Below are 18115 nucleotides of genomic sequence, written 5' to 3'. Positions count from 1 at the left end.
CAAGGCTTAGCTGAAACTGGATCCCTTTCTTACACCTTACACAAAAAGTAATTCAAGATGGATTAAAGACTTAAATGTTAGACCTAAAACCATAAAAACCCCAGAAGAAAACCTAGGCAATACCATTCAGGACATTGGCATGGGCAAGGACTTCATGACTAAAACACCAAAAGCAATGGCAACAAAAGCCAAAATGGACAAATGGCATCTAATTAAACTAAAGAGCTTCTGCACAGCAAAAGAAACTACCATGAGAGTGAACAGGCAACCTACAGAATGGGAGAAAATTTTTACAATCTACCCATCTGACAAAGAGCTATCGTCCAGAATCTACAAAGAACTTAAACAAATTTACAAGAAAAAATCAAACAACCCTATCAAAAAGTGGGCAAAGGATATGAACAGACACTTCTCAAAAGCAGACATTTATGCAGCCAACAGACACATGAAAAAATGCTCATCATCACTGCCCATCAGAGAAACACAAATCAAAACCACAATGAGATATCATCTCACACCAGTTAGAATGGCGATCATTAAAAAGTCAGGAAACAACAGGTGCTGGAGAAGATGTGGAGAAATAGGAACACTTTTACACTGTTGGTGGGACTGTAAACTAGTTCAACCATTGTGGAAGACAGTGTGGTGATACCTCAAGGATCTAGAACTAGAAATACCATTTGACCCAGCCATCCCATTACTGGGTATATACCTAAAGGATTATAAATCATGCTGCTATAAAGACACATGCACACATATGTTTATTGCAGCACTATTCACAATAGCAAAGACTTGGAACTCAACCCAAATGTCCATCAATGATAGACTGGATTAAGAAAATGTGGCACATATACACCAAGGAATACTATGCAGCCCCAAAAAAGGACGAGTTCATGTCCTTTTGTAGGGACATGGATGAAGCTGGAAACCATCATTCTGAGCAAACTATTGCAAGGACAGAAAACCAAACACCACATGTTCTCACTCATAGGTGGGAATTGAACAATGAGAACACTTGAACACAGGGTGGGGAACATCACACACTGGGGCCTGTCGACACCGGGGCCTGTCGTGGGGTTGGGGGAGAGGGGAGGGATAGCATTAGGAGATATACCTAATGTAAATGATGAGTTAATGGGTGCAGCACACCAACATGGCACATGTATACATATGTAACAAACCTGCAGGTTGTGCACATGTACCCTAGAACTTAAAGTATAATAAAAATGAAAACAACAACAACAACAACAAAAAACAAATAGGCAAGGCTTAAGCATCATTCTGTTGACAAGGATTAGCTGAATGGATGGGAAAACAGGATAACAGTTCTGAGACAAGCAGATATGTAGGCCCTAGTTTAGCTTTTTGTTTCAATTTTTTATCACTAACAAAAATTTACAATACAATATCAAAGTAAATCTATGATCTGGATTGGAATAAAAACTTCTTTTAAAGTACATTAGAGATATCAGTACCTAATAAAGGCATATGTAGTCTAGGACAATTTTACCTACCATCATCATCATAATAACAATAGCATTACCACTAACATTTACTGAATGCCTTCTATGACCAGACATTGATCTATTTGCTTTACCTGTACTATATTATTTAATACTAACAACAATTCTAAAAGGCAGGTAAAGAAGAGTCATCCTAATAGAATGCAAACATTTCCCTTTATAAATATTTTAAGGACGTGCTGTCACACAGAATATGCAGGCTTACTTATTATCTTCAGATCCTCCCATATTTCTAGCTTGTTTGAAGGCCTAAAGAACAAAATTAAAAAATATGAAAATAATAATCTAGATAATCTAATAGAAAACTCTGAATTTTATAGATCTATATTTACTTTTTAAAAAAATTAAAAGCAACACAGCATAACTGCAGAAAAGCAAGCCCACAAAATACGGTAAAAAAAAATTTTAATTCCAGTAATCAATAACAACCACTTTAACTGGTATATATTCCTACAATCTTTTTCTCCTTGAGTGTTATGTATAGATAGATTACAAAATCATATAGGAAATGCAGAGGAAATATTTCTTTCTTTTCCCTAACTTGCTGTTTTAGAAATAATGAAGTAGGTCCTATAATCCTTCAAAGGTAAATATGAAGTGTTTTTTTTGTTTTACGATCATAAACACATGAATTTACACATATATTTCATGTGTATCAATCCACTGTAGTTATTATCTCTATCGATGTTCAAACTGCCCATCTTTCACTTCTGGAAGACTATTCACATTGCCTCCTGAATCCTTTTGATTTGTATGATCTTTTATTAGTCTTTTATAGTATCTACAGTTTCTGACATGAAAACTTATTCTGGGTTCATCTCATTTAATTCTTGCTGCAGACTTGATATCACCAATTTCACTGGGTCCTGTTTTCTCATAGCAGGAAATGGTAGAGACCAAAACCTTCGATGCAGAATGTTCATTGCTACTGGGTAGGTCATTATTTCTAAGATTTTTTCAGTGAACTAAGCTAATAAATGTTTATTTATTTATTTATTTATTAATTTATTTATTTATATGTGCATGTGATCAAAAAGGTAATATCATGAATTCATACTGATATTTCTAAATTAGTCAAAATTTAGAAAATTAGTCTAAAATTAGTCAAAAGGTTTTTAACTTAATCTCATTGATCTTACATCTGTGTTTCTTTTTGTCCACATAAAAAATAGGTGAAAGCAACATAATTACTAATTTGCTTCATCCCTCACTCTATACACAACAGTCTCAGTGTAAAAGAGTTTAAGGTTTCTGTTTTTCCAATTCTTTGTGTGTGAAGAGTATATATCCTACTAAGGATATACATGAAATTTCTGTTTCAAAGTAATTTAGCACAGTTTCTGTCTTTGTAGTTACACTACCAACAAGAATCATATTTAGGTTAATTTGATTTATGGTACTATATATTTTTGGACATTATTTTTTAAACACTATAGTTTTATAATATTAAATATTTATATGGTTCCCAAGTCAAATTTATATAATACGGTATATTCAAAAAAGTCTGTTCCTAACCCCCTTCATTTTCTCCCTTCTTCATAGGTGACGACTTAAAAAATGCTTAAACTTTCCATTGTTTTGCTTTATATAAGCGAATATGTATATATACATTTATATCTGCCCCCTTAGATAAGTGAAAAATATTATACACATTTTTCTTTACCTTTTTAAAAATATAGCAATATATCTTGTGGAAATCATTCCATAGTACTACAGTAGTCCCTTCTTATCCTTGGGGGATGCGTTTGAAGACCCTCGGTAGATGCCTGAAACTGAAGATAGTACCAACCCCTACATATACTATGTTTTATCCTATACATATATACCTATGATAAAGTTTAATTTATAAACTAGGCAGTGTAAAAAACTAACAACAATAACTCACAATAAAATAGCACAACCGTAATATGCCAGCATCATTACTCTGGCACTTTGGGGCCATTATTAAGTAAAATAAAGGTTCCTTAAACACAAAGCACTGCAATGCCTCAACATCCAATCTGATGGCCAAGATGGCTACTAAGTGACTAACAGGTAGATAGCATCTACAGCATGGATCCGCTGGACAAAGGGAGATTTCTTCATGTTATTCACAATGGCACACAACTGAAAGCTTAGGAATTGTTTATTTCTGGAATTTTCCATTTAATATTTTTAGACCATGGTTGTCATGGCTAACTGAAACCTTGGAAAGTGAAACCATGGATAAGGTGGATGGGACTATTGTATACAGATGGTAGCCACTTTTCTCTTCTAACCAACGTATAGTACACCATTGTATGGATGTACTATGTGGAGGTAGTTTAGTGCTTTTCAAACCGCTAGTGGAAGGATCCATTTTTTTTCCTTTTCCTTTCCAATCTGTCACAGAGCAGCACTTTTGTTAAATACAATAAAAATAAATTACTAGAAAACATGAAATAAAAAAAACCACAGATATAGAAAATACAAGTCCATATTTATTATTACTTTCAGACATAAATTTGCATTCCAACAAGAAATTGAGTTACTATTACAATTTTAAAGATACTACTAGCTTCTTGTCTTTCTTTGCAAATGAGCAGACTCTATAGTTTCAGTTACCTCTTTCCTAGATGGCACAGGTTCAGAAAATGTGTTGAGTAACTCATGCAAGACACTGCTGCAACCTTAATCTAATCTAGTGTTCAAGACTCATGGCAGAATGTCATATGTATTCAGATTAAACTGGGAATCAACCACAATTCAAAGGTGAGGTATTTAATGTATCATAAGTGACTCATATCTCTTTTTGAATGCTCCCTCAGAAAAATTTCTAAGTACTTCTTATAAAAATTCTAAAAGAAAAAAGATAAGAAAACAGTGGTTCCGAAAATTTCAATATAGAAAGTGCTTAGTAGTGAGCCATGATTGTGCCACTACTCCAGCTTGGGCAACAGAGTAAGACTCTATCTAAAAAAAAACCAAAACCAAACGAACAAAAAACTGTATTTTATTTGGGATGATTTTGGTGGGAGAAGACAGTAATAGTTACCCAGGACATTTCTTCATGTTTACACTTAACATTATTAGACCTTAAAAGTAGATTTTTAAATACTGATGCTATTTTTTTTTAAAAAACTCCAAAATCTACATAAAAGATTCCAAATCTATGTAGAACAGAGAAAAGTACCTTCAACGCAAATATTCCTTTCAAATGATTTGTTTGATGGAAATCAACTGCAAGTTAAATACAACCAGACTCTTTAATGTCACTAAAATACCTTCATGGAGAAATAAAAAGTAAAGAGAATTAAACGAATCTTCTCAAAGTGTTCTACTTGTCTTATGATGGAGGATGTTTAAGATTTTTTTGTTTTTGCCACTGAAACTTCATTGCCATTATCAGTCTTCAAGAAGAGTGCCAAATATCAAAAACAGTGATAACTGTTTATTTGCTGTTATGAAGTTGGCAAAATAAGACTATCAAATCATCTACTTATTTCTCATTAGTTATTATCTTAGTTATTATCACAAATAGTTTAAAGAAAAAAAAACTTCCTTAACAGGCTTATATGAGACCAGAGTCTCATATAAAATTAATATAAAAGCAGTCATAAGATTGGAGGCCTTATTTAATGACACTTTGTAAGGGATCAAGCCCTTATTTATGCAAATATTTTTCAAATGGATATTACCCTTCTCCCCCCACCAAATTACAAATAGTAATTTCAAATCAAAAGAAAGCCAAGAAGAAGTAACATTGAGATATTTAAAGAGGAAACTGAATAAGGAGAACTGTGGCCCACCTTAAATTCTCCAGAATTTAAGAAATTCTCCTCCCTGTGTACCGATTAAGAAAAAAAGAATCACATCTTTTCTTTAAAGCTGTCCAGGATAATCTATCAAAATTAATCCCTTGGTTTTTTTGATACTCCTAAATTTTCCTTTTACTTTCTGTCATTGCACTAAATATGTCCAGAATTACGATAATTTATTTAGTCTACTTCCTCCTTTGGATGAAAAGGTCTTAAAGAGACTTGATCTTAACTATTAAATCCCCTAAAGCACATGGAACATAGGGCCTTGCAGGAAACAGATTCACCAAGAAGGAAGAATGCCACCACGATTATTTTATCTGTATTATGTTGCTTGTATAAAAATACTATTCACTTATTTAATTTGTCTTGCCTTCTCATCATGACAAAAAGGAAATTAAAATCTACTTCTTTTCAATTCCTACCTATGTACACACAAATGGTAATTATTTATTTGATCAAAAGCAATCTGCTTATATGTTTCTTCTTCATAAAACTGTATGAACTAATTTATAAGCTAAACCTTCTATCTGTAAGAAGGAAGGAAGGTCTGTCTACCTCTAAGAATGAAGAAATTTAAAATGGAAAACCCCTCATCACTAGCATTCTGTTTTAACCAGATAAAAGAAATCTCAAGTACACAAATCCACTGTTATTTTGGGAAGTATTCTCTGAATATAGTAAGTGTTTTTAAAAAAAATTCCCCACTTGTTATGTAGCCTGTCTGAGCACTCAATTCCTACTGCAAAATGAGTAATAGTAACTGCCTCACAGGGATATTGTGTAAATTAAGTGGGAGCATATATGGAAGGTACCTAGCACCAGGGCTAGCACAGTGAGACAGTTTAGAAATAGAACTACTTTTCCCCTGGCTATTTGAAGGGTGATTAAAGGCAAGTGATTATTTTAGGAAGGCCACAATGATTAACATTTATTTAGTGAAACCATTTCCCTGCCCACCCTCCCATCATTGTCATCAAAATAAGAAGCCATTTCCTGCTGGTAGTCTTCTCAAACTAATACAGTATCATACCAAATTACAATACCCCAACACATGCTACATGCAATATACAACGTTACATATGTGAAAGTGCTTTTGGAAACAGCAAACTGCCATGGCAATGTAAATTATTAGTATTGCATGCTCATGTTATGTTTGTATTTCATTTTGTTAGTAATTTAAGATATAAGTCCTGTATATCTTATTTATTTAAAACGTATGTTCACATGCTGTATTACACCGTAAGCTCTTTCAGAAAGAAGCACAATATTTAACGTAACTTTGTTAGCTTCACAGCATCTGGTTCAGGAACACATTTCACAAGCACTGCATAATTAAATTTGTGAACAATTTCAAAGTGCTATAAGGTCTATTTATATGAAAAACAATACATACAAATATCATTGCCTTGAATGCTTTATGCAAAAAAGTAGAGCATAGACAAAATTAAATGTGGGTTAAATGATATAGTTAGTATTTTTCTTACTGAGCCTATATAAACTTTCATTAGATAGAAAAATAACAAAGATTTTTGAAAAGTGTATCAGTTCATTCTATAAACTTTAAGTGTAGTGCTTAAACAGAAAATGCTGTAACTTGCATTTACCTGTTTTTTAGCAGAGCTGTGAGGCTCTCGGAATTCAGTTGCTGCATTAAGGCCTCTCTCAGTGTTGGAAGCATGGACAGCACTGTAATACAAACAAAAAAATATAAAAGGTCACAAGTGATATGACTGCCCTCACTAAGAAATGCGCATTGTTTTAGGCTATATGATAGGGCTAGCAACTAGCAAGAGTCAGAAGGGAAAGTCAGGGCTACACGATTCAAATTATTATTATTATTATAAAACGATTATATCCTAACAAATCATTTATCTGCTTATGTAATTTAACTAAATTATATAAACATTATGATCACAGCAACACAAGTACACACAGAAGAAACAATAGAAAGAATTATTCTCAGATTTTAACAGTGGTGGTCTTTGAGCTATGGATTATGAACAATTCCTTTTTTCTCTTTTCCATACTCTCCAAATTTTTTACAAAAGTGTTTACTTCTGATTTAATGACAATGATCAAAAGCATTTTTATATTCAGCTATACTTTTTCCTTCATTTTTCATTCTAATTTTTAAAAAGTTTATTAAATACTACAAAGTAATAAACATTTATTATAACCTAGACAAAAGTGTACTGGGTTAGGAACTAAGAGTTGCTGAGTTTTAGTTTTGTCAGTGGGTATTATTTGTTACTGTTTATTGTACATGTTTACTGTTTGTAATACTACAAAGCAATAAACATTTATTATAACATAAATAAAAGTGCACTGGGTTAGAAACTAAAAGTTGCTGAGTTTTAGTTTTAGTTTTGTCAGTGGCTGTTGTTTGTTACTGTTTCTTACTCCCAGGAATAATGTGAAGATGAAATGAGACTAGCAATCTATGGGAAAAAAACTTCACGTGATTTTTAGGAGTTTATTTATGGCTCTACATGTGGAATAAGAAACGCCGGAGAATAAGAATCTGTCATGGGATTAGAGAAAAAAAGAAATGGAGGAATACACATATAAAAATGTAAAATGAGTCTCTAAACCCTAAAACAGTAACGATAACAAAATGAAAAAATATGAAGACCACCACATTCCTTTTCGAGACAGAATCTCACACTGTCACCCAGGCTGGAGTGCAGTGGTGCAATCACGGCTCACTGCAGCCTTGACCTCCTGGGCTCAAGCGATCCTCCTGCCTCAGATTCCCAAGTAGCTAGGACTAGAGGCGTGGGCCTCCATGACCAGCTAATGTTTTAAATTTTTTGTACAGATGAGGTCTCACTATGTTGCTCAAGCTTGTCTTGAACTCCTGGGCTCTAGCAATCCTCCCACCTTTGCCTCCCAAAGTGCTGGGATTACAGGTGTGAGCCACCACACCTGGCTATGAACACCACATTCTAAAAGGGAAAACTTCTTGGGTAAGAAAACTACTTATATTTACCCCAAAGCACTCTTTTTTTTTCTAGTATATCAATTACATCTTATCCAAAGGAATAGAAATTTGATATTATTTGTAACACCATTATCATTGCTCATGTTATGAATTGTACAAAAAACACAGAATGTGCAGAAAGCTAATTTGGAAAGTTTCACTGAACCTATATTTTGGCTCTTAGAGATTAAATATTTTACTTTTAATTGCCTATAGTCAGCTATTTGTTCATCTTAGGGTTGCATCATGGAAACGTGTGACCCCTATCTTTTGCTGGAGGAGCATACATAATTGACAACCCCATCTGCCACTGCTCTGGATCCATCACCATGTTTGCACTGCTCCCAGCCAATGACACTGCTTGGATGGGCACAGTAAAGCAGGCCCATTTCTGCAGGTCTCCTCTACCAGAAACTTTGGCTTGCAGACTCTTCATGGTCTCCCAATGCTTTCTTAGAACTGTGCTGTAGTCTGAGACTCTTCTTGCCTAATCTTTCTTCCTTCCTTGTCTTTTTCCCTTCACAAATGTCAGACCTGCACTGTGGCCTAAACGCTTCGCTTGCCTTCTCCTGCCTCCCTTCCCCTTTATCCTTTACAGGCATTTCTACTAGTAGATCTCTTGTACATCTAATCCCATCCTAGCATCTGCTTCCCAGGGGACCCAAACTGACACAAGGGTCCATGTCAAACTGAGATGTATTTTAAGACCCCAGCAGCTACATTTTACTTTTTTTTTTTTTTTTTTTTGAGACAGAGTTTCACTCTTGTTGCCCAGGCTGGAGTGCAATGGTGTGATGTCGGCTCACCGCAACCTCCACCTAACAGGTTCAAGTGATTCTCCTGCCTCAGCCTCCCAAGTAGTTGGGATTACAGGCATGCAACACCACGCCCGGCTAATTTTGTATTTTTAGTGGAGATGGGGTTTCTCCATGTTGGTCAGGCTGGTCTCAAATTCCTAACCTCAGGTGATCCACCAGCCTCGGCCTCCCAAAGTGCTGGGATTACAGGCGTGAGCCACCACGCCTGGCCCATTTTATTATTTTTTGAAAATTCAAATAATAACCAGAAATGGACCATTCTCTAAAAATTCATTAAAATGTCCTAGGCAGTGCCAATATATTGCATGCTAAATGTCAATTTAAAAAGTTATCATTTACCAAGTATTTATCACACATCAAGCACTTTATAGGCATTATCTCATCACGGCCTCACAAAACATTTATGAAGTGGCTTTTATAATGTTCATTTTACTCTCAGAATTGTCATTATGTATAGTATTTATGATTACTATTCGCTTTGCAGAATGAAGGTATTTTTCTGAGTATTACTACTTCAAATATTAAAAATCATACTCCAATTGTAATTTTGGATGTGCCTCTTACCCTTCTTAATCTCAGCCTCAAGTAAAATGAGGTAAGTAAACTAATAATAAAGGCCTTTAACTCTAAAAAATTTCTAATTTTAAAATTAAATAAGGAGAATGTACCTTTATAAATTCTTTCTAAATTAATTGTTCTTGAAAGAATGTTAGAGAGATGAGTAAGCTTTAAACAATAGAAAAGAAAAACAGGCTTTGCATGGATTTGAGAACTAATTCTTCAGTTATGCCAGTTAGGACACACTGTTCTCTTCAAATATGGGCAGGTTGATTTTGTGATGGCATTCTCCCAGGACTATGTTTCTAGCTCTGGAGGTTAAATTATTGCCATTAATTAACATTGCCTGAGTGTATACTATTGTGGATGACTCACAGGTCTATAGTTGCCTACTGTAAATTTAATAAACTTAATGACTCTTTCCTATGGCCCATAGGCCCGATGGGATCAAGCCTACTTCTGCAGCCTTGTTTCCTATCACTGCCATTGTTCATTCTGCTCTAGCTACATGGCCTTTTTGCTGTGTCCTGAGAGTACCAAGCTTGTTCCCGCCTCAGGCATTTCACATGGCTCCCTCCATTGTAACATTTGGTTTCTGCTCAAATGTTACCTCAAAGAAACCTGACTCTACTGATCCCCTGTCTTAAAGAACGTTCCAGCCCTCACATGGCTTTATGTTCCATATGGCAGCCATCACTGCCTAAAGTTACTTATTTGTTGTTTATCATCTTTTCCTCTCCCTAGAATATAAACTCCAAAGGTCAGGGGCTTTTTGTTGTTGTTGTTCACTTCCTGCTTCCCCAGGCCTGGATACAAGTATTTGCTGAATGAATAAATAAAATGAATGAACTGATTTTTAAAATTCACATTAAAATGATGTAATTCAGTTAAATCATTCAAACACTTGCTAGATTTACCATCTTTTCTTTGCCTTTTCCTCTAAATTTGATCCCGGTGATATGCAAATTAATACAACCGTCAAACAACTTTACACATGTATAAATATTTCTCTGTCTTACCTGTCATATTGCAAGTCCTCTGGTTACTTTCAAAATGATATTGTCGTCGTGCTTGGGCAATGTATTCTGCAGCCTCCCTTTCCTGTATTTCTCTGATTTTCTTCTGTCCATATTTCCCCAGAATATATACTCCTACAATCATTAAAAAAGTACTATATTCATTAGAGTACCAAAAATTCTACACAGTATTTTTAACCTACTTTATGTAATTATAAGTTTTATATTAGTGGATAGCTAAAATTACATTTTTAAAACCTAAATAAAGAATTTTGTAAGACTGGCCCAAAGAAAAGGAAATTAGCATTTTTACAGCCAATGACAGAGGAAGTGATGGGCACATAAGGACCAGGTTTGAATAAGGGAAAGGAATTAAATCTAAAAAGTCTGGCAGTGCCTTTACTAGTAGACTAGAGATATTCTACATGTCCAGCAATGGAGAATTGTTTAAATAAATGATAGTCTAGCCATACAATGAAATCTTATGTAGTTATTAAAAACCACATTGCTAAATAATGACTCAAGGAAATATCCACGTTATACTGTTAGGTGATAAAATAAGATCCCAGAAATTTTACTTTTTTTAATGGAAACAGATACAAAAAATAGGTGAGTTTTAATTTCTAAAATATAATAAACAATGATCATTGCTGAATGGTGGGATGACAGGTCATTTTATCCTCTATATTTTCTTCAATGAACACAAAATACTTTTTAAAAATATAAGATAAAAATTTTAAAAGGAACAATGAAAGAAAGGTAGTTAGTCAGGCAGAAGTCTATTTATCCATCCATGTGTTAGAAAAATCTCTTTGAGATAAGGAGAGAAAATACAACTCTCTCATCTAAAAATTAGTAACTTAACTGGAAAAGAAAGAGGGAAGAGGGTACAGAAACTCCTAAATTCTAACACCACAGGATAAGAGTATAGATGGTGTCATGTGGCCTGTGATTTAACAGATTTCAGCATAGGCAGTATGATATATATGTGTACATTTTAGTCTATATCTGAGGGGCAGTCAGTTTTCCTAGCTGGGAATGTGAACATTCCAGAGTGGTTAGTTAGCCACACTTGATCAAAAGCCACATTCCAAAGCTTAAGCTCTTCAACTAGCTTTTATCACTGATCAGCACCAAATATTTTTAATTAGCATAATGATTATCAGGAATGATTTTCATAGATTAAATTAATGGTTTTCAAGATACTGGACTAGCTAAAACATTTTAGTAATATTCGTATGAACTAGAATATACGAATCAAGCAAGTCCTTCACCTTTGCCTGGGATCCTTAGCCGCTAGTTCAAAGGATTCTTAGTCAACTGAGTTAACCAGGTAGCCAACCAAATCCTACAGCTAGAATATTGTTGCATTTTCTTCAGGTAAATCTTTTATAAGCAGTTCTGCGGTAGCATGAAACACGGACAGAACACGGGGACTTCAATAAGCTTACAGAACAGGTTGTGTTACTTTTAATCTCTGTTTGCCAGTAGATGTTTTTAAGCGTGCCAGAACTTGGTTTCATTATAACCTGAGAGCAAGGCTGTAAGGAATTAACTAATGCTCACCTACCTCCCACTGTCTGTGACCCCCAGTATCTACTAAACATAACCTAAGAATTGTGCATGACCTAAGTAATTAGATTTGGTCTGTCACAGGTAGAAAGTGGGTAGCCCTCTAGCAACTGCAAAACAAATACATATCCTGAATTATTTTCACTAATACAGGTGCTATAGGTGAACTGATAAGATATTACATATTCTTAAAAATAGTAGTTCAGTAAAAGGGTATGTGCTAAAAACAATTAGAACTCCAGTATGATTGCTGTTGCTATGTTTATATGCAATTAATGTATTATAACCAAGCTTAAAGAAGAAATGAGAGTTCATACAAGTGGCTACATGGCTACCTTTCCTGTACTCCATTCTAAAGAAACTGATGATAGTGCTACAATACCAACAAAGGAAACTGACTTACATTTCACAAAGTTACTCTATGACAGGCAATTCTGACATAATAGATCTGAAGGAATTGTTTGTATCTTATTTGCACAACAGCTTACTGAAAGTTACATGCAAAATGATTATTTCTCAAATTATATTGTAAAATCAACACTAAGATGACACTTTTTGCACAGCTAAGAACTTTTTTCTTTAACAATAGTAAATTTGATTGGTGTGTTTCTCTGGGGAGAAGGTCCACTGCTTTAATCAGAGTCTCAACAAATCTGATGATTTTTTTTAGGAACTGCTGTTTAACACATTTCAGCATAGGCAGTATGATATAAGTGTGTACATTTGGTCTATATCTGAGGGGAAGTCAGTTTTCCTGAGTGTGAAATTTTCCTGAACGTGAAATGAGAATGTGAACATTACAGAGTAGTTAGTTAGCCACACTTTGATATTCTAACTAAACTAAAAAAGAAAATGAATTGCCATGGGAGCCCCAACACCTCAGAATGTGACCTTATTTGGAAATAGAATCTTTACAGTGGTAATCAAGTTAAAATGAGGTCATTAGGGTGGGTCCTAATTCAATAAGACTTGTCCTTATAAAAGGAAACTTGGACATCGACAATTGCAGAGGGAAGACAAAGCAAAAACAGAGGAGATGCCTATCTATGAGCCATGGTGAGAGGGCTGGAATAGATCTTTCCCTTACACTCTGCAGAAGGAACCAATCCTGATCTTAGACTTCTAAATTTCAGGATTGTAAGATAATACATTTCTGTTGCTTAAGCCGCCCATTTTGTGGTACTTGGAAATCAGGCTAAAATCACACAATCCATTATTTTTCTTGATTTTAGCACTGAACTAAGTTCTTATACAAGGTCTAATTCATCCAGGCTCATAAATTCTGATTTTGTCAGATTTGTTCCCTTAGAAAAATAAGAATGAGGACAGGTAATTCATTAGCTAAAACATGGAGCTCATGACTATCTATATACTCGACTGGCAGCCTAGCCTGGAAAACAGGAGATATTGACGTCTCTGGTATCAAGTAGTTATGTGACTTTTGAGAAAGTCCCTTCCTCCCTCTGTGTCTAAATTTCTTCATCCATAATATGAAAGACTGGGATTATATGAGCTTTAATGTTTCTTTTGTAGCTATGACTTTATGTATTAACAATGAAAATATTTACTAAATACCTTAAAAAATAAATGTCAAATGCTTTGAGTTTTCCATTAATAACATTACTAGTAAAATAAGACTTCTAGTCTTTCCACAATTCAGTTGTTTTAAAACCATCTCTTAGTCTTCTCTTTCTGGATGAAAATCCCTACAATGAAACTATTTCACAAGGTTAATAATTTCAAAAAAAGTTTGAAAATAACCTATTGTTCCCAATCCAACAGATCACAAAATCCTACTACAGTATTCTGATTCTATTTCAGACACATTTTCTAAATCTTGCCAATTATCTACAACTTCTTTATCACTGTCACCACTTAGACCCTAAAAATTAATGCTCTTGAACTGGTTCAATAGGTCCCTAACTCTTCAGTTTCTGGTCACACACCTGTTTAACCCATCTCATATATGCAAAGTGATTTTCTAAAACATAAATCGCATATCACTCATGTTTTTGGAATCCTTCAACATCTTGCCATCATTTCTTAATGTGGTTTCCCTGTTCCACTTACATTAGAATCACTTGGGACAATTAAAAATGTAGCCTTTAAAGACACTCCTTGAAAATACCCCTAAATGGGCCGGGCGCGGTGGCTCATGTCTGTAATCCCAGCACTTTGGGAGGCCGAGGTGGGCGGATCACGAGGTCAGGAGATCGAGACCATCCTAGCTAACATGGTGAAACCCCGTCTCTACTAAAAATACAAAAAAAAAAAAAAAAAAAAAAAAATTAGCCGGGCGTGGTGGCGGGTGCCTGCAGTCCCAGCTACTCAAGAGGCTGAGGCAGGAGAATGGCGTGAACCCGGGAGGCGGAGCTTGCCGTGAGCCGAGATCGAGCCACTGCACTCGAGCCTGGGCGACAGAGCAAGACTCCGTCTCAAAAAGAAAAGAAAAGAAAAGAAAAGAAAAGAAAATACCCCCAAATGTCTTATCTTGCATGATGCTGCATCCCCAGTACATAAACTCTGACTGGGACTCAGTTAGAACGCAATAAATATTTGCTGAATTAAGGAATTCTTGAACTGCACTCTAAACCTAAAGAATCAGAATCTGGAATAAAGGATCCTATGTTTTATTAAGCTCCCTAAGTGATTTTTTTATCCATAGTACACTCTAGCAAGCACCAATACAAAGGATAATGTCCAAATTATGTAGAATGGCTTCATAAGGCCCTTCACAATCTGTACTCTAGCTACTTTTCCAAGTTAATCTTTTGCCACTTCTCATTTGCATAGCCATAGTGAAATACAGTTTCATTCATAAAAAGCAATGTTGCTGAACCTCTTGAATTGCTCTTTTTCCTTCTGTGTCCTTTCTCCTTTGCTAGCTCTACAACTTAAGTAGAAATTCTTCCTTATGGAGCTTTGCCTGACATCTTCACACTTTCTTCTCATCAATGCTCCCACAACACCCTGCTCTATTTTTGTACTATACTATCATACTACTTTTATTTCCATTTCTGTACCATGAGTTCAAAGTCAGGATCTGTCTTATTCCTTTGTATTTCTAGAGTAAAGTACAGTGAGATCAGTCACTTACTCTCATTCAAATGTTTGTTCAATGACAGAATGAATGAATGAATGAATAAAAAATGCGAAGAAGCCAGAGATTACAGGATATAAGGTATAAATCCAAGTCAATGTTCTGAGGTTTTCAGAAACCAGTAAGTCAATAAATATCAATCTGGTTGCTCTCTGTTCTCCAAAACTTTTTCCAGTGCAATGGTTCTCAAAGTGTGGCGTGGGCACCCCGGGGTCTTTAAGACCATTTCAGGGAGTCTATAAAATCAAAACTGTTTTTGTAATAATACTAAATTGTTATTTGCCTTTTTCGTTCTCATTCTCTCATGAGTATACAGTGGAGTAATTGAGAGGTTACATGATGTGTGATACCACAACTGACAGAATATAGAAAGAGATGAGAATCCAGCTTTCTTCAATTAAGCCAAACATTAAAAAGATTTGCAAAATGTAAAACAATGACACTCATTAATTTTTTGAAAATGTTATGTATGTTAATATGTAATAGGTTTATTATTTTAAAATGAATTAATATTTTTAAAAATTTCATTTTAATTTTGAATATCATAACTATTAATAGATATAAAATTTAGAAAGCTTTTGAGGGTCCTTAATTTTTCAGAGTGTAAAGGAGACCTTACATCACAAAGTTTGGGAGTCAATTCTCTAGTCTTTTCACAAACTGGTCAAATTATGCCAGGCTCAGTGGCTCATGCCTGTAATTCCAGCACTTTAGGAGGCTGAGGCAGGACGATTGCTTGAGGCCAGGAGTTCAAGACCAGTCTGAGCAATGTAGTGAGACCCGTCTCTACAAAATAATTAAAAATTAGCCAAACATGATGGTGCACACCTGTGGTCCTAGCTACTTGGGAGGCTGAGGTGAGAGGATCGCATGAGTGAGGAAAGTGTGAAGATGTCAGGCAAATCTTCATAAGGAAGCCTTTCTACTTGCCTTACATTGTAAAGCTAGCAAAGGAGAAAACAAGGCTGCAGTGAGCTATGATCACACCATTGTATTCTAGCGTGGGTAACAGAGCAAGATCCTGTCTGAAAAACAAAAAAACAAAAAAACACAAAACCCGAACACACCCAAACCCCCCAAACTGGTCAAATTATACAAACGCGTAAACCAATTAGTTACCCACCCAAAATTCGAGGAAACAGAAATTGTTACTTAAGAAGGCCTGCTACTCAAGGTTTTACTTACTTACTTCCCCCACTATTGAATGACCAAACTTCTCTGAGCATGCCTGTTGATATACTACCCAGCTTTCAAGCCTGTCAAAATGTGTCTCTTCTTCCATGAAATTCTTCCTGATTTTTCACAACTGCATATGCTACTTGCCAGTGTGATCTGTACAGCATTTTTTCACCTCTCTTGTTTTTCTGTATCTTAATTACATGTATACTTGCTTTTCCTTCCTATCAGACTATAAAGGCCATGAAAGCACAGTGATATAATATGGAAAGAGAATGTGCTTTGCGGTCCAACCCACCTGGGTTTGAATTCCAGTTCCCCTTCACTAATTCTGAGACCTGAGGCAAGTTTCTTAAATTCTTAGGGTTCTTGCTGCCACATTTTTGAATGGGGATAATAATAATTGTCTTCTTGTCATTCTGCCTAAATAGGAAGTGCTTAGCACAATGCCCAGGGTAAAGTGGGCACCCAATAAATAGTAGCTGTTACTATTAAAAATATATAAATCTTGTATTTCCATTCATATTACCTTCAGCATTACAGGCACTTGATAAGTATTTCTTAAGTTAGACTAATTAAAATCTAATACACTGTAGAACTTTCTCCCTGAAGCAGAAAGAATATGAGACTCAAACAAATGCCAACCACGGTCATCTACTCTTCCTTTCTTTTCAGACTGACTCCTTTTTTGATATAAAACGCTAGGATTATTTTCTCTTTCTGGCCGTCTGAACTTTTCTATTTTTTGCATTCCTCTTATTCTGTAACTATAAAGCTCTTGTTAGTTTTTTTAAAAAAATTATAAGTTTCTTTTAAGTATACTCTTTTGCTTCCCCTGTGATTATTTCTAATCTACTACAAAGTTGTTCCATAAGCTGAAGGAGTATTCCTTCTGAGATCGCTAAAGAGATAATTTTCCTTCCTTCAGTAAACGCAAAAATACTTTATTTGTATTTCTTCAATCACACATATATTTTTAGCTTTTATAAATAAAATGGACTCTGTAGTCTTAGGATAATTTAAATATACATTAGATACTAGAGACTGAAGATATCAGAAAATACCTTTTATACATAAAGGATTTCTCGAAGGTGTTCAAAATTTACATATGCTTATTATTGATTTGTGATAGACCTCAGAGACATGCAAAACACCATCCTTGGCTCAGCAACAAGAACTCTGTTTCAAACTTTCAAGCATCACCAAAATCTGAACTATTAATGCTAAAGGTATTAATTGCAAATTGTTTGGGGAGAACAGAATACAATCTAATACGTACTGTTAATTTCAAATTGTTTGGGGAGAACAGAATACAATCTAATACTAAGAGAAAAGCCAACCAAATTCTTTGGGAAACTCTGTTCTTGATTTTAAGTACTTTTGTAAACATAGCATGTAATAAGTGATAAGACTATTTCTCAAAAACTCAAGTTCTAACAAATTCCCTCTTTTACAGTTCCTAGATGTCCTTTTCATATAATTCACAAAGCTTTTATTCCCTCCTTCAAATCCCTGAATATTATCACATGAGCATTGTATGAGGGAAAAGCGTCTCAAGATTTTTATCTTATCTGTTTCTAAATCTCCTCTGGG

At 34.9% G+C, this 18115-nt stretch overlaps 1 protein-coding gene across 1 annotated transcript in view; it reads right to left on the bottom strand.

Annotated features, from left to right (window-relative positions):
* Positions 1-18115, bottom strand: part of PEX3 (peroxisomal biogenesis factor 3) — a 39350-nt gene that overhangs the window by 20132 nt on the left and 1103 nt on the right. Inside the window, exons 2-4 of the mRNA XM_004044774.4 lie at positions 10678-10809; positions 6907-6988; positions 1729-1772 (exon numbers count right to left, since the gene is read on the bottom strand). Of these exons, the coding sequence (XP_004044822.1) occupies positions 1729-1772; positions 6907-6988; positions 10678-10809 (258 nt within the window). The remainder of the gene's footprint in view (positions 1-1728; positions 1773-6906; positions 6989-10677; positions 10810-18115) is intronic.

Source organism: Gorilla gorilla, chromosome 5 (genome assembly GCF_029281585.2).
Source record: "Gorilla gorilla gorilla isolate KB3781 chromosome 5, NHGRI_mGorGor1-v2.1_pri, whole genome shotgun sequence".
NCBI lineage: Eukaryota > Metazoa > Chordata > Mammalia > Primates > Hominidae > Gorilla > Gorilla gorilla.
This window is presented reverse-complemented; position numbering and strand designations above follow the sequence as displayed.